The sequence below is a fragment of the Falco peregrinus genome, chromosome 2 (genome assembly GCF_023634155.1).
Source record: "Falco peregrinus isolate bFalPer1 chromosome 2, bFalPer1.pri, whole genome shotgun sequence".
NCBI lineage: Eukaryota > Metazoa > Chordata > Aves > Falconiformes > Falconidae > Falco > Falco peregrinus.
Genome location: NC_073722.1, coordinates 24760585 through 24781913, shown reverse-complemented (window position 1 = coordinate 24781913; position 21329 = coordinate 24760585). Strand labels below are relative to the sequence as shown.

The 21329-nt window shown below is 42.0% G+C and overlaps 1 protein-coding gene across 1 annotated transcript; it reads left to right on the top strand.

The window, feature by feature from the left end:
• Positions 1-1497: 1497 nt before the first annotated feature.
• Positions 1498-19948, top strand: NPFFR2 (neuropeptide FF receptor 2). Its single transcript, XM_005243183.2, has 4 exons — positions 1498-1553; positions 17361-17700; positions 18271-18370; positions 18957-19948. The coding sequence occupies exons 2-4, from the start codon at positions 17373-17375 to the stop codon at positions 19795-19797; spliced, it is 1269 nt and encodes a 422-aa protein (XP_005243240.2). The 5' UTR covers positions 1498-1553; positions 17361-17372; the 3' UTR covers positions 19798-19948.
• The last annotated feature ends 1381 nt before the right edge of the window (positions 19949-21329 follow it).

Genomic DNA, 21329 nt, shown 5'->3' with positions numbered 1-21329 from the left:
GGAAATTGACAGCCTTGCTGGGAAGCCGGCACTGGAGGTGTCAGTGAATATGTCAGAGCTGCTTGCTTTCAGCTGCTGATAGAGGCATTCAGAGCATCCCACCAGGTCCCCAGCACCAAATGGCCTCACCTGGAGCCTCCACCACCCACACACCCTGCCCTGATGTGGCACCAGCCCTGCATTTAAGCTCAGAGCAGCGGCCTTATTTCTCGCTTCAGCAGTAAGCATGTTGTAAATTTTCTTCTTTTCTTGTTTGTCTTGGTATTTTATTGCTGTCTTTATTCTTCTGCTTTTATTTGGGTAGTGGATTTGGGCTGCCTTTCATTTCTGCTTAGATACTGGGGGGTGGGGTGGTGGTGGCTGGTGTCCTGCTGTCATTAGGTTTGTTTGTCTTCCAGTTCTATTGCAATCTGTCTGCATTACCTGAGTTAGTGGCAGTATGTGACCTTTTTTTTTTATTAACTTCTACTGGCCAATAAAATAAAGCTAGAGCATGTTCTCTTTAAAGCATGCCTGTTAATTTCTAGACATAAGCAATAAGACAAAGTTATCAGTCTGATTATAGCATTAAGGTAGAACTCCTTGTTCTCCTGGTCTTTGGCAAGGTTTCTATTATGTCTTTAAGTATAGTTCAGCTAAAAGGGCTGTTTCAGCAACATGTACCCATGGAGGGGTACTGTGGGGAGGCCCCTGAGAGCAGGGGCATTTCTTCCAGTTTAAGTCAGAGCCCTGGAGCTTCTTTTCTTGCTCAGGATATGGGGATGCGACCTGGGCCTGGAGTACTTGTTGGCCTTCATAAGATTCCCTTCTTCCACCCTTTAGCCACATGAGGAGGGAGAAAGCTGTTAGTGATCGTGGTGGGATGAATACTACCAACTTGTGCCATAGGGTCTGGGTGAGAGTTGGATTTTGGGAAGGCAAAACCAGGTAAGGCAAAACCTGTAGCCTTGATTACAAGGGCCAAGTAGTGTAACCTGGGGCATATGGGCTTTTCTTTTTTCCCTTGGTTCCTGCTGCTGATTTAAAAGCTACCCTTGCCTTCTTTCCAGAGAAGCTTGGTCTAAATGCTATAGCTCAGCATGCAGGACAAGAGCTTGAGAGTTGCACGCTGTGCTGGGCAGCACTCAGTGCCTTGGGGGTGGCTCTGGACTGCTGCTTCCCCCAGCTGTGATGGCTGGGTGTGTGTAGCAGAGGGCTGGCATCTGCAGAGGTAACTGTTAGTCCCTGACCCTGTTAACAAGCTTCCTAAGGCGAAGGGATGCCTCAGAAAGAGCAGAAGGGGGAGGCTCTACAATGAAACACATGCAAGAAACCCAGCCCTGATGTGCAAACCAGCCTTCTCCTTCCGCCCAAGGACAGCCTGGCTGCGGGTGACAGCCCTCTAGCCCCAGGGCTTGGTAGCTTGGCTTTGGGCTGTTCTCTTCTGTTCCTCCTCTCCCTCCTCCCTTCATCAGGCAGGAGCTGCAGGGTCTCTTCCCTCTCTGCTGCGCCTGGGGCTGCAGCCTTCCTCCTTGCTGCACTGAACAAGCAGCTGCTGCGGAGCTCTGGCACCTGTAAGTAGGGGTATCCTGGGCGACTGGGGTGGGGGGCTGCTTTTAACTTGGCTTGGGGTGTTGCTCCCCCGCTGCCATAGCTAGGAGCTGAGATAAAACTGCAGGTGCTTTGTTAGCAACAGGTTTTTGTGTGTGTGAGGGGGGATGCTGATCTCGCTGCTCTGAGGTGGGTGGGGGTGCCCCGACTGACCTGGGGATACAGCCCTGCCTGCATGGGACTCCTGGTGATGTCAGGCATCTACCTTCTGGTAAGCAAGCCCCCCCCCCAACACGCTGCTGAAGCTGGTCCCAGGGCATGCAAGGCTGCAATACAGACTGGTTCATGCATGGGGGGGCATAGGAGGTGGCAGTGGCTGCCTCTGACCCAAATGGCTTTGGTGTTCAAAAGCTACGGGTGACACACAACAACATTTGTCTCCACCAGTAGGGACAAGGCAGCTGGTGTGGCCAGTAAGGACCACTGTGTTTGATGGGGAAAGCATCTGTGATGCTAAAAGTGCCGGTCTAAATGGGCTGGCTGCTTAACCCCTGTGCAGAGCTCCAGGCTTTTATAAAGAAAAGCCTGTTGCCATTCAGAGCACTGCTGTGGAGAAGGAGTGAGGAGAGCCATTTGTGTAACGTGCTTTGATTTTATTTTTTTTTTTCCCCTGGTTGACTCTACAAATGGCTGTCAATTTAAAAGGGTTGAAATAATGTTTTAAGGGTCAGTTGTCAAATGCTGTTAGTTAACAGAGTTGCCCTGCTGAGTCTGGTGGATTTATATGCCAGGAATCAGAATTATGTTGATTTTGCTGTGAATGAAGGTGCAAAAAGCCTAGTACGGTATTTCAGAGCAAGTTTTGTGTTGGCTTTACCTCTGATAGTCCCTGCTGTATTTCTGTTAGTGCTAGCAGTGTAACTGTCCTCAGATTGAACACCAAATGTGCACAGGTGTATAGAGGAGAATTCAACCTGTTATTTTGAAGGGATTAAACATGAAAGCTCTTAATTTGAGATGGTTTCGGTCAAGGGCAATGCCTTTTAGTCCACTGAACTACTCATTTCAATCAGAATGGCTCTCCAAGGGGCTGACTTGGTCTTTTATTTTTCTCCTTAGCGACTAAGAGTTACTCCTGTTTTGCTTTCTACCTATAGCAGATGACCTCTAGCAGGAGAAAAGTATCTGGAGCTTGAAGTACCTCATTAACTAACTCGATCTATGGAAGAACAGTGCCTTGTTCTTTAAATCTCAACCATACTCAGGGGCTGCAAATTATAAAATGCAGTGGGCTCAGTTTCAAATATTCTGCTGAAGAAAGTGTTATTAATTGAACATAACATTCTGCAAGGGAGAACCATTTCTTGAGGCTTGCATTTAGGTTCCTGTAAGATGGCATCTCAAACCCAAGGAATGGACCTGTGCTGCTGCTTTTATTAAAAGGAAAATTTTAGCAAGGGAAACTTACTTCCAGCCCCTTGCTGCTTGAGGCAGAGGAGATATCTGATTATTTTCCCTTATGGCTATTGCATGTCCTGAACGCTAGCTTAGCTTACCTTATGCCTATTGAACATCCTAAATCCTGCCTGGTGCTGATGTAATTTCCTTTTTAATGAGCATCTCAGTAAAATTTATTTGCTTTCACAGAAATCTAAGACTCTTGTAAGTTAAAAGTTGAATTTACGTACCATGTGATTAGTTAAGCAATCCAATTGTGTAGACGTCACACTAAAGCATGCATCCTGCAAATCCTCATACTGATGGGCTTCTGTCACCCCCAACCATTTTGTTTGCACCTAGACATTCTTTTGCTGAATCTGCTGGGGCTGATGGTGCAGTGATGTACGGCAGTGCTGAAGGCTAAGGTACTCGCAGGCTTGTTAAGAGGTCTGTGGAGAGACAAGGGGTAGCAAACTGCCTGGAGTTGGTTTAATTATTGCTGCTGTACAAGCATGCAGAGCTCTATAAAGGAGGGACAAGAAGATGGGGAGAAGACTGGTACAAAGCTGCAGGTTAATTGAGCCAGGTCCATGCTGTTTCCACAGCGTTGTGACTTGTGATCTGACCTCTGAGCACCTCTATGGTACGGCCACTGCCACTGAAGAAGTAGAATGGGACTGGATGTTGCTGCTCACAGGGCTGAGGTACCTGCAGGGTAAACTGGATCTAGGGTGAGTCTAACAGTGGTGGGCGATGGGACATCTGTGCCTTGAGCCACTGACCTGCTGAACACCCTGAACTCCTGTGAGCTGAAGGCAGGACTGGTGGACTGTGTGAGAATTGCATTATTTTTATGGAAGTTTAGCAGTTGGTAGTCTGGTAATAGCTGTGGCTGGTATTTGATGCACGAATGCCCTTAAACTAGATGAAGTGATTATTTAATTGTATAATGATAGATGAGTTTAAAACAATTTCCCACATGACATTAAAACTTAAGGATAAGGTTTTTTGAAAGCTTTGGCCTGATCTCCTTGTAGCAGGATTGTGTATCTTGAACCTGTTGACTAATTCTAGCTTTCCAACATAGTAAGTGAATGGCATCAAGAGAACTGCTTTGACAGAAAAGCAATTCTCTCTAGAAGGAAATCGTTAACTCCCTCTGCAGAAGGGAAGAGTTACGGTACAGTTAGTTTTCAACTGTCATTAAAATTAAAATCCCGAGGCTTTCATTAAAATGCTGCTAGTAATCAGGTGACCCTAGTCAATATGGGTAGAGGGTGCTTGTTTTGCTGTTGCCTTCCAGTGGATAAACCTAGGTTGTTAGAAGCATTATGATATGGCTGGTGTGGGTTATGTTATTTAAGGTACATAATTAAACTAACAGGTGAAGACAGCTTAATGGCCCATCAAGTACACTACACTTTTGATCATAAACTGCTTTGAGTACAGAAGCAAATGCTGTTGGGAACAATTGTGGCACACATGAGCCTCAGCTATCACTTGCTGAACAGTTGGCTTCAGGGGAGAGGAGAGCTTGGTTCAACATGTGAACTTGGGTTCATCGTGATGGAGACCCCAAAGTGCAAGTGCAAATTAAAATAAACCTTTTTAGAGCTGAAATACATATGCATGGTTAACTTGCAACAGGTACATGCAATGGTAGTTTCCTGTAGCTATTTTCGATGAGCACTTGGCGTGGTGGTAACCTGGTGAAATAATGATTAATGCTAATCAGTGACAAAAGGGATCCTCATGGAAGAGGAGGTGACAAGGCACAACAGATTACCATGCTACTGGAACTGCTGGGTTCATTCATGCCACTGGTGCTGCATGCCACTCTCCTCTTTGTCCCTGATGGGATGCATCATTCCTGGAAAAGCACAGGAAAGGGGACATGGATGGCTGTGAGGAAGAAATAGCCTATGTTTGGACAGAAAACCAACTCAAGCTTGAAGGCTTGAACCCCACAGGTTACTGAGAGGTAATCTCTCAGTATGACAGGAGTATGTAAAATTTCTGACCTCTGTTAGAGGTTATCAATGTTATCCAGGTGAGGCTTAAAATTTGAGTTGTGTGAATTGCTCGGTACATAATGAAAATCAAGTCACTGAGGCAGTAAAGGGAGTTCAGGAGTACTAAATAGCTTGAAATAATTACAGCAATTCATGGAAAGAATTGGTGGACTACTCTGTAAGTGAGTATTTAAAGTAACTGTGTAGATGTAGATGCCAATTCAGTAAAAGTGAACAGTTAGCAAAGTAGGAAGGTATAGGAAGAGTTCACTCCACTTCCCTGTTCTACAGTCCTACAAACTATTTAGCTCTTTCTAAAGAGATGATACTATGCAGGTTAAATCCTTGCTATAAGCTTAGCAGACTTTTTTAGTCTACACAGTTATTTAAGATTAGAGGTTACCTCCAGACAAATCTGACCTTTGGTTGTGGCTAAGTGTTGAGGATTCAACACTGACTTGCTGCACAGGTAGTTCACCTATTGTACCCTTTGTCAAGGCAGACTGTTCTGCTTAATTTCTAGTGAAGCATAATGAGATATTACACTACCTGGGAACTTGGGTGAGGAGGTAAAATGCTATTTAATTGTAATAAGCTCTAAGTATCGATCCCTGATGTAAAATGCAAACCATGTAAACACTGCAATTAGTTTCCAGTTAAGTGTGCAGCTGCTGGGTTTGAATGAATATATACTAAGTGGTATAGAGGGGTTAAAAGGATGTGTTTTAAGCTATATTCCCCAAAATAATGTCAATATTATTAGACTTAAGGTATTAATTGTATGTGACAGTAAGTCACCCCAAAAGAAGCATTGGCTCAAGCCCTGGTGAAGAACAAGCATTGCTTGTATGTGGTGTTCTAAGACTTCCTTCTAATTGGAGTAGGCTGGTTTGTTTGGTTTTTGTTGGGTTTTTTTTTTGGGGGGGAGGGGGGGAACAGGGGATGACATCTTATTCTTTTCTAATGGTAGTTCACACACACCTGTATTTGTGTAAAATTACAGCAAATATCTGGAAGAAGGGTGTCAGTCTCATAACTCTGGACCTGTTACTGTGATTTTTGTCAAAAATGGATGCTTACTGGATAGCTTCATGTGGTTTTGCTCTATAGATACACTCTCCTTTCCCCACCAAATAGAGATTCTCAACATGAGGTTTGTATTGAGGCTTTCCGGTTCAGGAGAAGCAATGGATATACTCCAGATCATGGGCTCCATTTGCTTTTATGCCTGTCTCCTACTGGGCAATAATAATTCCATGCTAAAATAGATTTAAATCAAATAATTATGACTCTTGCTCATTTTTCACAATAAGCATAGATATAACCTAGTGCTAAAAAAACTTGTGATGTGCTATTTGCATTGGTATTGTTTTGGTTCAGGCTGCTGGCAGCCCAAATGTTCTCAGGTAGGAGAAAGGAGGCCGGGAGGGACAAGAGAAATTCTTCATTCCGCTTCAATAATTCTAGATAGAAACCAATTTTCTGGGTAAAATAAAATAATAAATAAAATTTTAAAATCCATATATTTTTCCAAGTTTTGTTTTTATAATATTTAAAAACCCATGCAGGAGGTTATGTCATAAATACTGCAAAACTCTGTTGTCCAAGCCCTTGGCTTCAGGAAAAAATGCTATCTTGGTTTGGCTTGAAGTGTAAGTGTTTTGGTGGCTGGGCTGAGGATAGCACTCGGGAAGCTCCCACTAGCAACCTTGTCTTGAGTTTAGTTCTCTTACAACTCTATACAAGAGTAATTTTTTTTTTACTTCATGCTGATCTTTGTACTCAGATTGCCATAATGAGAGTAAGTACTTGATAGCCAGTCGGATGTCCTGAGTTTTTAATGCTGAACTCTGCTCAGAGGGATGGCTGCCCGAATCTCTACCTCTATTTGCATTTCCAGTTACTATTCTGCTGGCATGAGAGTCTTGTCATCCTTTGCCCATACAGCAGTACCTGTGTGACACAGTAGCTTCTGTAGTTACTTCAAAATAAGGTTTTAACTTTGAAACAAACCAACGTGAATTGAGGCTTATAATCAGACTTCTTTAGTGTTACTGTCAAAATTAAAGTCATGTTTCAGTTGTACCTGTGTTTGATCCAAGGGGTGCCCTGAAAGTCTGAGCAAACTATTCTGTTTTGGGACCTGGACTGCTTGCACTGCTCCCAGCCCTGCCTGGGGATTTGCTTGTAAGGCATTGCTGGCTTTTCAGCTACCTCGAGCAGCTGACGGCAGGAAAAGGATGGGTGAGAAAGTGTCCTAACCTGCTTAATTATTTACTTGGGACCCTATCTTCCTAACAGCATTGTCCTGTGTCACAGAATGGGACTTTCCACAGGGATGCTTGCATCCTTCATGAGGAAACACTCAATGCTTTGTTAGAGGCTTATCGTGGAGGAGCCAGCACAGGGCAGATTGTCTGCCACATGTCTTGGCAGTTTGCAGCTCTGCAGCAGATTAAAAACTAACATGTGCATGCCACATTCCTGTACGGACTATAACTTGGTGTCACTGAACCTTGGGATGAGTTCTGGTCATTCCCTCTGAAGTGATGACAGAATCCTCTATGACCCCCATTTTGGGTGGAATGTGGCAAAAACTACATGACAACACCTGCTTCTCTGTACATAGTGAATTAGCTTGCAACCTGACAGATGGGTTCCTCAAAGGCTTTTTGTTTGCCAATTTTTATTCTCTTCTGGGACCATCTCATGATTGTCCCACCTTTCAGCTTCTGCCTAAACTATGATTACACTTGCTTCCTCCTCCTGCCTATTCCCCCAATTACTCTGTTAACTTTCAATACTCCAAATGACATGGTTGTCGTCTCCACTTGAGTGCTCTGACAAGGAGTGACTCATGTGCAGAGCTTTGGCCTGCACATAAGATCAGATGATTCAGCTTTGTGCCTACCATCCAGCCAATATTGAAGGACTGTGGATGCTAAAAATCAGCTGCTGTGCTGGAAGGTGGCAATTTAGGAGGCTCATTTTTCCATTACTGGGGAATTTAGTGCTGCAGAGAGCCTGGCAGTGATCATTTAACAGTTCCTATAGTTTAATTCTCAACACTTACTGCTGAATGCTCGCTGGAGTATCTCTCCAGTGAAAAAAGCTCAGACGATACTTAGTAGGGTTCCTGGCCAATCTCCTATGATGGATGGGAAGCTGCTACTTCTGGATCGGATCTCAAGAGGACTTTATTGAAATAATTTAAATTTACTGAAAGTGGCTCAGTTATGAACTTGCTTCTCTTTCTGAATTTAAGTAATATATTACAATGGACAAATATGAGCAAGGTATGAGGGGACCAAGAATGCCATGCTCAGTGTCTGGCGCTCAGGAGTAGTGGACATGTTTGTTCAGCCCATGTTAGCAAAGGAGTAGAGAGATCTGACAGCTTTGCTAGTCTACTTTCAAAACACTGCTAATGCTGCTGCATTCAGTAGCTATGAGTGTACTGGTGAACACAGAGAATGCTGCTCTTGCTGTATTAGCTTTTTTCTACAGCACTTTCTTGGAAGTTTTACTGCTCAGCCACAAAGACCCACTTAATGAGAAACTCATCAATTCTCTGAAGAATGCATGTCTGAACAGCAAAGGCAAGTTGCTTTCTGCCCTGTTCTGGCTTGTACAGCATTCATTCCTTTCTTATAGTAAGCCTAGTACTCTTCTTGATAGTGCTAGATTATGCAGTGTGGTGTATGGGGGCATGAGCCATCTAAAGGGAAGATACCCAAAGTATCAGTAGCTTTGAATGCATCCTAAGCACCAGGTAAATCGCAGACTTACAAAAGAATATTTCTCAGAGTCCTTGTGGTTTTGGTATAATGCTAGATCAAGAGGACGCGAATGCTATTGGGTGGCATGACAGAAAACACAGGAACTGTGTTAAACCAATACCTTTAACTTGGCCTCAGTAAGAATTATGATAGCTTTCAATAAGGCATTGCATAATTTGTAAATAGATGTTCTCTCACAGATGTCCTAGGTTTCTGACTGAGCAGCTATTAATTTAAGGCTTGGGTGTAAGTCTCTGTTATCATGACGAGGACAAGCCCTGTACCAAATGTGTGGTATAATTTCCTTGCACTCTACTGAGCTGAGCGCCTTATGATTATTTCCCCTGTGCTGCTGACATTAGTGGTAGCGCCATCCCTGCTGCTGGCTGAGAAGACTAAGGCTAAAAAGACTCCTTAGATTTGAACTTTGAAAAAAGGCCTCTTATAAATGTGAAACTTTGAGATTTGGGTTGTGAACGGTCTTAGGGGAATTCTCTTGAGGATGACAAAAGGCCATTTCCAAGTATAAGACAGCTAAGAATCTTATGACTTGCTAGGCTTCTTAATAAAGTGGCTGGGTAAGTGTGCCTGTGTGTGGAAATCTTACTTTAACCTTATTTCAGGGAACAGTAGGCTGAGATTTTAGTTAAAATTTTAAACAGCCTGTGACACATCAAATGGAAAAACTTTAAATTCGGAAGCTTAAAGGTTGACTAAGCATTAAGCAAAAAAATAGGAGCATAATGACAAGCAGTAGGTAAGCAGCCTAAGCAACAGTGCTCCCAAAATTCACGTTACAGCTATCATAATATAACATGCATGCAGAAAACATTTTCTATGTGACCAAAGTGCTGCATAACTTTCATTTTACTGTGTAACAAAGGTCTCACTCATCTACTGTTAAAAACACTGTCACTGCATCTGTTTATGCTATCAGTCCCTGTTCTCCTGGTGCAGTACGTTGTACAGATTCCTGATGGTTAAAAAGGCAAAACAAGTAACCGACAGACTTCCGCCCCATACTCAACTATGAGCCAAATGGGTTATTTCAGATTTTGAATATTCCTGGGCAAATTGGTAGGAGTCATGTATGTACTTGATAGGATAAAATTAATACACTGTCATCTTAACATCAACTAATAGCAAACGGCAGAAAATGCTTAGCTATAGGGAGGTTTTGCTTTGGTAGACTTCTAGCTTTAGTTTTCCTTGGTTAGTGTGGTAATAAAAATCAATGTCTGACATGAAACCTGTGTAATATTACTTGAATGTCAGAAGACTGAAGCAGAGTGGAAAAACCAATGCATTCTAGAGAAACGTAACAAACTTGCTGGGAGTGCCTCACCTGCCCTTAGCATCTTCTGATTTACATTTGAGATTTGGCCTTTCAGCAAAATGTTTTATATTCCCAGCTCAAGTGGATGAGTAATCTGCAACTAAGTCTTATTTCGTTTACTATACCAATCCTATGGATAGCATTGTGCTTCATAATTAGGATAGGAAAAAAATTAAGGTCTTTAAAAAAAAAAAAACAAACCACCAGATTACCTTGACAAAATATTTTATTTGGTGCCAGCTTGGACTACTCAGATAAATGACTGCTAGGGGAGGATAAACAGTTTAAGTCCATTCATAAGAGTTCTGCATGCAACTTCAAGATTGGTACGTCTCGCTAGGATTGCCCATTTAAAAATGAGAAATTTTCTTCTCATTGTACACCTGTTTTTCTTCATGGAAGCAAATGTCAATAAGAAAAAAAATGTGTTATTGCAACTTGCTATTTTTCGTGTGGCTTTTCTTTCAAGCTCCTTTGTCCTAGATGAAAGCCTACTGTTCCCATGTGATACTCGGTACTTATTTTGAGATAAGGCACTCCAAGGTATTTCATATAAAATATTGTGTAAATTCTGATGTATGAAAAAGTAAATAAAATACTTCGAGTGAATTCTACTACCATAATTCATAGATACTCTTATTCTTACAGTTTGTACTTTGCAGTTCAGGTCTTGTCTTATACAGACCGAATGCTTCTGCTTGTATGGCAAACTGACGTTAAGTGCAAAATGAGGTTAAAACTTACCTTAAAACAGTTTTGAAGAAGTTAATAACACTCTAATAGAATGTTGACTTGGGAAAAAGGCTGTCTTGCCTGTGGCATTTAGCTTGGCAAAGCCAGGTGTTCTAGTTTGTTAGTGACAGCTTCTGTCTGGAACTTGGTGCCTGGCTGCTGCTGAACCACTTTTTTTCTGTTCCACTCTTCTGGAAGGGAAAGCAAAGATGAGCGATGCTCACAATGAGCTGCGGACATACATCCTTTGTGTCTAACCTGTTGCCATGTATGATGCTATAATGAAGTATTTCTGAAATTTACAGCTAAGTGGGAGAATGTATTGCCACGTTTTACCTTTTTAGATTAAATGACCCCTATCTTACAGTATTTCCCTGGAGGTCATACTTTTGAACCCTTTGATCTTCCCTGTGACTTCCTATAGACTTCCTGCACTTGGTCCAACTCTGCGTTGAATTAAATTAACCAGAACTAAATGCAACAAATGAAATGAGCCCTGAGTACTGAACAGCATGGAGGTATTTGTGTTGTGTAAGTTTACATGCTGTTGAGGTGCCTGCCATTTCTGTATGTCATGCTGCTGTTGCCTCCCGTTCAGCGGGTATGTTGGTACAAACCCCAGATCCTTGTCCCTAGGTTCCCCCAGTTTTTTCCTGCCTCACTGCATGCTGCTGTGCAGTGTGCCCATGTTGAACAGTATTTTGATTTTAAGCTGATTTCCATAGGAAATGGTCTTTTGCAACCAAACTGCCTGGCTGGCAATCAAACTGCTTTCCCTGCTATTGCTTCTTCCAAAAACAATTGTTTTTCATTGAGGCAGAGGTCACTTGTGACCACTTCCCATTGTCATACTACTTTACATGCCCTACTTAATTCTTAAAAGTAGCTGCTAGTAGCACTTTACTGAGTTGGGAATGTTCACAGTTGATATTTTTTTTTTTTTTAAGGCAAGAACAATTTGTTTGTCTTGTTCAATAGCTTTTTCTGATCCACTGAGTCATAGGATAATCTGTGCATTTGTCTCTTCCTTACTTCTAATACACTTAGAGAATGAGGTATTGCTATTTTTGCTGTCCCTCAGTGGCTGTATTTTGCAAGGAGGATTTTCGAACTTTTCAGCAGACCAGATGTGCTATCATTTCCCAAGGCCTCCAAGAAATTTCTATAGTTGACCCATTACTGAGTACAGAGCTCAGGATAAGGGAAGAACTGCTTTTTTAGCACTTACCACATTAGATTTTCTTTCTCCACAACAACATCACACCTCTGAAGGATCCTTATCTTTGTTTCAGCTTCTAAAGCCTCAGAGGATTCTGTGATGAGATTTCTCACACACAAAAATCAAGATAACAAAAACAGATGGTTGTGCACAAAGGTGAAACAGTGTTGGCTGGCTCCAGTAGTCACTAGATTTCCTCCATGTGGGCAATAAAAATAATTGCATTCACTTCATAATTACCTTGAACTGTTATTGTAAAAATGGAAAATTGATTTTCCATATCCAGTGGCTTGAGATCGTCCTGGTTATGCTGTGAGACTTTATACTGCATATTTGTGTGCGGGTGCTGTTACTGGTGTTCAGCAGTGTATGAGCCTCACGTGTGTGTGGGACTGGGCAGTTTTTCACTAGTGGAGGCTCTTGCTTTACTTCTTTGCAGATTTTCCTCTGGTATATTAGATGAAGTAGGGAGGCCATGCTCTTATCCAATTACCATGTGGAAGCAAATTACTTTTATTTATCATCTTGTAATATTTATGCATTGCATTATTTTTTCCCTTCTCTTAGATGACTGATGTTTCTGCCTTCTGAGCCTCTCTTGGTTATTTATCACTGTCTGTTTTAGCTGACAAGTATCTTGTGAAAACACAAGGCACCACCTTCATTTCTCCTTCCAGCCAATCCTTTTCTACTTCAGCTTCAATATAATAAAAATCCATGTACCTTTTCCATTTCCTGTAAGCTATGGTATTTGTACAGCAAATCTTCTGTGTTTGCTGCAGCCACAGTACTACAGATTTTCATTAGTGCAACTGTGGTCAGACAAAGTAAGACACACAGCTCCAGTTTTGCCCTGAGGCTGTTTGCAACTTCTCGTTTATCAGTTACAAGCAAAAACTATTCCAGAGTTCATTACTGGAAAGACTGAAAGCTTTGCTTTACAATACATTGCCAAAAAAAAAAAGAGAAGATCTAAGATATGTACTAAAAAAATAATTACAAAATTATTTCTCCTGCTTTTAGTGTGATAAGGTATCATTTCAGTTGTCTTAATGAACAGAATTACAAGTAGATTCATTCACTAGAATACTGCCACTGCACAGGAATGACCCACAAGGGTTTGTACGCCTGGGACAAAAGCCTTAAACCTGTGTAACAATTTGTACTTGTAAAAAGCCTAGAGAAGGCTGAGTAGCCTGCAAATGGTTGGGTATATAATGTGCAAAGCAGCAATAAAATCTGAACCATAGGTGCTCCTTCTCTGTTCTTGCACAGAGGAACAATGCTCCTCTAGCATGGAATGGCAAAGTGCTTCCTCATACCATCAGAGACCCCTCAGAAAGGCAAAGTACAGGGGGCAAAGAAGGAAAGACACCCCTATCCCATTTGCAGGGCTGCTGACAGCACAGGTCCTGTTGGTCACATCGGGAGGCAAAAGCTATCTTCCCCAAGCTGGAGCTTTCCTTAAAGCACCACCTCTGGGAAGCAAAGGATTACAGAAGAAAATTAGTGTTAATTTGTAATAACAATAGTAAAACAGGATACATTTCTGGCTGTCCTATTTGCAGAGAAAGGCTAGAGAAGCCAAAAGAGAGGAGCCAAATACATGGGGGTTTTGCTAGAGGATGAGAAGGGGCAGAGGACCTGGCTTTTGCCAAACTCTTTGGATTGGGTGCATGGCTACTCTTTGCCAAAATTTTCCAAAGCGGATGGGAGACCTACCAGGAGCACAAGTCTTGCCCTTACTTGGCACAGAGCAGAACTCCTATTTCCTTGCACAGCTGCATTTACTGTCTGAAATGCAGCAACATAGCTCGGGCAGCTCAATCCCTTGGTTTGTTTGCTCGCAACATGTAACAACTGTCAGATTACTGGCACCATTTATTCCAGTTCTTGGTATTTCACTTCCCCAGTGTTAAACCAAGCTCCTTGCTTACTCTCATCACTAGCCATCAGGAAAAGAAGGCCTGAACGCAAAAGCCCTCACATTTCTGACTTAATACCACTGGTTAGTGGTCTCAGAAGTGACTTGGAGCTACAGAGGAAACACTATAGAGTGTTTGGTTCCTTGTCACAGATTTGGGCCTTATCCAGCATTGCCACACCAGGCTAGGCACCCCTGCCATTCCCAGTGAAGGAAGCTCCTGTGGTAAGCTCTGCTTCTCATCTAGATGGTTATCTCCCTAGGCAGAGAGTGCTTGGGCTCCTGCTCCCTACTACCCTGAGAAACCGGCTGGTGGAGGACAAGGAAAGTGAGCAACAGTAAGTCTATTTCTGGTCACAGTGATGAGTTTTAGTGAGGCAGCATCCCCTGGGATTTATGAAGCACAGCTCCAGATCTGTGATCAGAGGAACAGTGTCAACTACTATTGTCAAATATCTATATCTGTGTTCTGCTGACACTCTTCATCTTGGGCATGTTTGTATGCAAATGCATTGGCGCCTGCTATCTTGAGTGAATACCAACATCGCCATGAAAACACTTTCCACAGCAGTTGACTCTGTGGAGTCAGCTAAGCGTTTGGCACGTAATACATTTGAATAAAAATATTTTCAATTGTTTTGAAAATATGTTGAATGAAAACAATAAAGATAAATAGTCTGTCTCCATAAGGACAGCAGAAAAGAATATACTACTACAGCTAGCCTGTATATCCTGCTTTGTTACAACACACAAGCAGCCATTTTTTTCCAAGAGAATATCAGATTCACATCTACCTACCTTAACATGCAGACATTTTAATGAATATATAAAAATACAGACCCGTTATAAACATTGTACTACTGTTGAATTCTAAAAATGGAGAAGACACCAGAACACAATGATTTCTTTCACTACTCTGCTTGTTCCAAACCTGAGGCATATCAGAATAAATAAATTTTTTTACTGCATTTGCTACCTGGAAGTAAAACAATTGCAGAGATGTTATTGAATTTCATTGACAAGCAAAATATAGACAAGCTACAATCCTTTCCCAAGAATTAGGTGTGAGTAAATATATCAGGGAATGATAGGCCGAGACAGAATATAAATTAGAAACTTTTAGGTAAAACTCAGTAAGAAGAACGAAGAAAAACCACCTGCCTTTTTAGCGTTGCTACCTAACACTCATTTTCTTTTCCCAGGGAGAGGGCTGCCCTACACAGAGTGACAACAGAATGTCACCTTCCATCGTTACTTCATAGATAAGGGAAAACCAGTGTACACCTCATCATCTGAGGTGGCAGCTGAACCTTAGCTGAACAAAAAAGGGTCCACTCCAAGTTTCCTTTCATAAGCAAAGAGGTGTACCAACCAGCATTTCCCTTACCTCAGATACAAGCTCATCAGAATTTGGATACTCGTGCCTTAATTTAAATTCCATTTTCAGTAAGGAATTTGTAAGTGTCCTATAGGCACCTGCACTCATTCCTTAATTTTATGCCTTCTGCCACCAAGTAATTTTGCTATTCTTTCAAGTTAGGAACACCTCCATCCCCCTGTCTCTTTAGGTGTCTCCATGGTAGATAACATACATGTGGAAGACAATTTTGAATTCTGCATCCAAGTCAGCTGCTGTCAGCTGTCAATGTCAAGGTGCCGGTGCTGGCCTGTTATGTAGGCTGGTACCATTTCTATGTGAGTTGTACAATATAGTATCTTATATTATTTTATATATGAGTGTATATATATATATAAATATATAATACAAAAAAAAAATGTTAGAAGTTTGTCACAGTTCAGATTCGATTTAGAATTTTGGTTCAGTGTCTTACGAAACTATAGGTTCTACAGGGCCAGAAAACAGATTGTGGCTCGCAAAGTTAATCTCAATCAGTTAAATTTGGAAGTAAGTAAGTAAATTTGGAGCATACAGTTTCCGCACCTACCTTAAATTGGTCTTTTCAGCTCCATCAAGCAGTCAAATAAAAAGTCCTGCGTCCCTTATGTTCAGGCCATTACACCAGCAAAAGCATTGCTATTACAACACAGCAGGCATAGATAATTGTAGCTTGAAACCAAGATAGAATCACAGAATCATTTAGGTTGGAAAAGACCTTTAAGATCATCAAGTCCAACCACTAACCCAGCACTGCCAAGCCCACCACTAAACCCTATCCCCAAACACCACATCTACACATCTTTTAAACACCTCCGGGGTGGTGACTCCACCATCTCCCTGGACAGCCTGTTCCGATGTCTGACCACCTTTTTGGTGAAGAATTTTTTCCTAATATCCAATTTAAACCTCCCCTGGTGCAACTTGAGGCCGTTTCCTCTTGTCCCATCGCTTGTTACTTGGGCAAAGAGACCAACCTCTACTTTGCTACAACCTCCTTTCCAGGGAGTTGTAGAGAGTGAAAAGGTTCCCTCTGAGCCTCCTTTTCTCCAGGCTAAACCACCCCAGTTCCCTACCCAGATTCAATATCAAGAAAGTTCAGACTTGAAAAAAAAGTCTTCCTTAGTAAAAAACTTGTTGTTTTTGCCAACAATAATCTAATAAATTATAAAATAGGAGAATTTACTTCACAGTGTGAATAAACCATGTGTGAAAAGTGCTACTCACATTTTGTAGCAGGAAAACTGCAACATGGAGAGATGATGAATTTCCCCAAGACCACGTGAGAGTTCAGGAACACAGCTAAGAAATGAATCCAGCTATATTGTACTTCAGCATATTTTAAACATACTGTAATCCTTCATGTTTGTAGGCTTCTCTCCTGACCTATGTAGCTTGCAAGCAGGGAAGCAAAATCAACTGTGGTCTAATACCAACTGTACAGAAAAAGATTTCATTTTCAGTGAAATGGGATTGGATTTTGATACATTCAGGCACAAAGTTTGTGCTTCTTCAGAAAGCTTTAATTTAATCACTGCTTTTCATGGCTGAGCAATTTCACTGCTGCCTAAATGCCAGATTACTTTGAGTAAATGGATTTCTCGAGAACTCAAATTATCTTTTTTCCTCCACATAAACCACTCAGGTTGTTGATTTGTTAGCTTAACACAACACAATGTGCCAGTTTACATCCTGTCTGGCTTTCCTCTCCTTTGGGAAAGGAAAGAATTTATAGAGCCCACAGAAGGAATAGAACCCTCAGCAGTCTTACTGGTCATTTTTGTACACCTTGTTGTAAAAATCAAACTAACAGTATTTGTTGCTTTTCCTATCTGAGCAGGCTCAGAACACAGACCGTTAAAATAAACCATGGAGGGGTGAGTATATGGAAGCTTTGCATGTATTTCAGCACACAGTATATCCAGACCAGTCACATTTCTTCAGATCAATTTCAAGCATACTAAAGTTCCCTTTTAAAAAATATCTTTTAAGGCACATTGCAACATGAGTAAGAAAATGGACTCAAATTCTTCATTCTATTGGCCTCACATGCTGAGTTATAATGGGACGTACAAATACCTCTACTTAGAAGGCAATGTCTCCTATGTGGACTTCTACCTTCATCAGCCTCCAGTGGCAGCTGTTTTCATCATCTCTTACCTCCTAATCTTCCTGCTCTGCATGGTTGGCAATGGAGTGGTTTGCTTTATTGTCCTGAGGAGCAAACATATGCGTACAGTCACAAACCTTTTCATCTTAAACCTGGCTGTCAGCGATTTACTGGTGGGAATCTTCTGCATGCCCACCACCCTCCTGGACAACATCATTGCAGGTAGGCTGGTTGGCACCATGCAGCAGAAAGAGCTGGAGGGGGACTCGCCTGCATTTCTGAATGCTGGCTTCCCTAGGGGCCCTAGCACCGGGGGTGTATTCCTGAGTGGGCTCTGTAGGCGTTTCAAGCCACTGCAAGTCAGAGGTGAGAAAGACAAGCCTCTAACCCACCTTCCGACTGGGGCTGTCCTTGCTGACTTCCATGTCCCTCATCTTTAGGAAGGGATTCTCCCACTACCAGGTCATATGTTTAGGAAGGCTTGGAGGATGCTACGAGTCAGATGCAGAGAACAGTCAACTGTAGTGGTCCATTCCCTTTCTTGTCTTGAGATCTCGTTTTAATGGGATGTTAAACCAAAAATGTTTGCTTTGCTGTTTTTTGGAACATCAGAAACTCACCCAAGGCATCTGGCAAAGCATTTATTTACTTAACCTCAGCCTTCCTAACCCCTGTTTTGGCCTGACAGAACAAAATAAATGTGTTAATTCTAGGGTGGAAATATCCTTTTACGTGTATAAGCATAGTGCTGCAGTGAGACCGCGGCTATTTCAACTGCCTGTTTCCTTCCAGGATGGCCATTTGGGAGCCTGGTTTGCAAGATGAGTGGAATGGTCCAAGGAATCTCTGTTTCTGCCTCTGTCTTCACTCTAGTTGCTATCGCCGTAGACAGGTAAGAGGATGCAGAGACTGTAAACTCTTGCTTTCATCTCCCTCTGGCCACGCTGAGGCCGATTCAGTAACCCACACAACACTGAAATAAATCAGAGGTATTTTGCTCCTAAGGCTATTAAGCAAAAAAAAAAAAAAAAAAAATTTTTTTTTTTTTTAAATTGTGGCCAGGTCTAAAGAGCAGTCCTAGCAATTTGCTCCTCCAATGGTTTCTCTTATGAAGGTACAGCTGGGCTACAATTCTGGCTGCCTAGAATTGATTTGTTCCTTAGTTTGTAAACTAGACAGCAGAGGCACTACTACTGCTTTGGTTAAATGAAGTAGTAGAAGCAGCAGGCAGGTACAGAGACAGATCAAAAGGAGGAAATTTTAACAGCAAATGTGACTTTTTGTAAAGATTGATTTTACCAATGCAGCTCTTAAATGGAGCAGCTAAATGCAACTCCACTGGTTTATGCAGGATGAGATGATTGCATCTGTACTTTTTACAAACTGCACAATTTAAAGTGTGCACATATACTTGCCTGCTGGATTAAGCATTCCTTGAATGGCTTCTCCACATATGTCCCCTGGTATCTTTGCTACAGGTTTCGATGCATTGTTTATCCATTTAAGCAGAAGCTGACCATTTCAACTGCAGTCGCCATTATAGCGGTCATCTGGATTCTGGCCATTGCAATCATGTGTCCTTCCGCAGTCACGCTGCAGGTACAAGAAGAGAAACATTTCAGGGTGATCACTGGCTACAGCAACGAAACCCGCCCTGTATACTGGTGCCGGGAGGACTGGCCTAACCCGGGAATGAGAAAGATCTATACGACAGTTCTGTTTGCCAACATCTATCTGGCTCCCCTGTCGCTCATTGTTATCATGTATGCTAGGATTAGCATTGCTCTCTTCAACACAGCGATGCCCGTGGTGGGAAAACACAGCCAGGAACAGCGGCACAGTGTGTCCAAGAAGAAACAAAAAGTCATCAAAATGCTCATTATTGTGGCTTTGCTTTTCACCCTGTCCTGGCTTCCCTTGTGGACTCTGATGATGCTTTCAGACTATGCCAACCTTTCAGATATCCAGTTGCAGATCATCAACATTTACATCTATCCCTTTGCTCACTGGCTGGCCTTTTTCAACAGCAGCGTCAACCCCATCATCTACGGTTTCTTTAATGAAAATTTTCGCCGAGGCTTTCAGTCAGTCTTTAAACTTCAGCTCTGCTCCAGGGAGATTGTTCACAGGGAGGTCCCTTCCCAGCGAGGCCAAAGCAATGCCATTTTGCCAGCTGCCAACTACCAGACACCCCAGGATCACACCTGTCAAAATGCTAAGGGAGAGGGGAAGACAGTTAAGAAAGGAAATTGGGTGAATAACCAGCAGGATTTGATAATGGAGGATCTAGAAGAGCCCTGCAGTGATAGGATTAAGTGAAACATGCTATGAACTGCCTAAATGATTTATGCCTAGCAGAGTTTATGTATTCGGTTGTAAAACTCATGCTCTGCAGCCCTTTCTGACAAAAACGTCAAGAAGTTTCTGTTTTTAAGTAGATACACAACTTCCACAATATCTGAACATTTGATCTAAGTAGGAAAACAAATTCAGCCCTTTCTGTTACCAGCTCAAACCAGTGGCAACTCTCCTGCAGTCAGCGATGATTCACTGCTCTTTAACTGGGCTAGAGCAAAGACATGATTAAAATGGGATTACCTTCCATTTATGTGACATAAGAGAAAAAGAGAGCTAAGATTATTGACTCAGATACAATTACTCTGGATACTCACTGATGAAGAGACCATTCATTCATTTTCTTCTGTGAATCTCTCAGAGCAGCTGAAACAGAGTTTGCTTGAACAATATTTATGGTATTATTCCACTAGCTGTTGTTAATACCTACAATTTTCTTGTGATACCAGGCAATGAACGCATCACTACTGTTGGTAGCATCCAGCTATACTGTGAAGCTGGAAAAAGGAGGGAACCACAAGACCTGAGCATATGCCCCTCCTGGGAGTTCAACTGTTGGAGCTCAGGGTAGCTCTGAGCCAGCGCGGCTGAGGGTGTCCCCCTTGTTGCATCAAGAAATAATTTCATTATTGCAAATACGAATACACATTCTAATATGAATACACCAAAATACCTGCTACAGAGATTTAAAAAACAGTCCTCTGCTAAAAGCAAGACTAATCCAATAAACTCACTTCTTGATTTAACATAAATTTCTCTTTTTTCAGCTATGGATGCTTGGTACTACTCTTTCAGCTTCTTCTGTGAAGCCTAAACCTGTTCCTTGAATTTGTCAATCTGTTATTCTATAACTCTCATTAACTGAAATATTGGAGATATAGTCTGAATATTTGAATGGAACTCACAGGTTCCTGGGTCTTCTTCTGGTTGTACTCATATTGTTTCTGCCCAGACATTTTGAATGCCAATCAGTTCCTACCCAAATGATGAAAAGGTAACATCTTCAGTCACGTTCCGTTCCATTTCACAACCTTTTCTGGTTGCCCCCTTGTTAATTCTGTGATATTAATTATTGTTGCAGCCAGAGAAATAAATAGGAGTGAAAACTTGAGAAATAAAGGATAAAAAATGAATTTTGTGGTACATTTTGGAGGGAAACTCAGTTCTATTTTGGGGGGATATGTGTCACCTAAAAAGACTGCAATTTCAATACTAGCAGGAGATAAAACACCTTTAAGGCCCATTCAGTCTTTCAGAACTCAGCAGGTGCAGTGACCAACCTTGAAAGCATCTCACAGACTTCCTGTAATCAGTGAGGAATGGTGGTTACCGCAAGGACCAGCCTACACAGATCCGCTAAAGGATTAGAGCATCATCATGCCTTATCCTGTGAAGGTCTATCTATAGGGGCCAAACACCAGGTAAGGTCATTCCACAATGCAGTCCTTCTTCAGGTAAATCGGAGGTACTCCAATTCAGGTCGTGACATACTTGCA

Bases quoted from the DNA above. Each gene is read 5' to 3' on its own strand.
- NPFFR2 (XM_005243183.2), top strand. From the start codon at position 17,373: ATGAGTAAGAAAATGGACTCAAATTCTTCATTCTATTGGCCTCACATG. The intron at 17,701-18,270 runs GTAGGCTGGTTG...GTTTCCTTCCAG, and splicing joins CCTGGACAACATCATTGCAG to GATGGCCATTTGGGAGCCTG. The intron at 18,371-18,956 runs GTAAGAGGATGC...TCTTTGCTACAG, and splicing joins GTTGCTATCGCCGTAGACAG to GTTTCGATGCATTGTTTATC.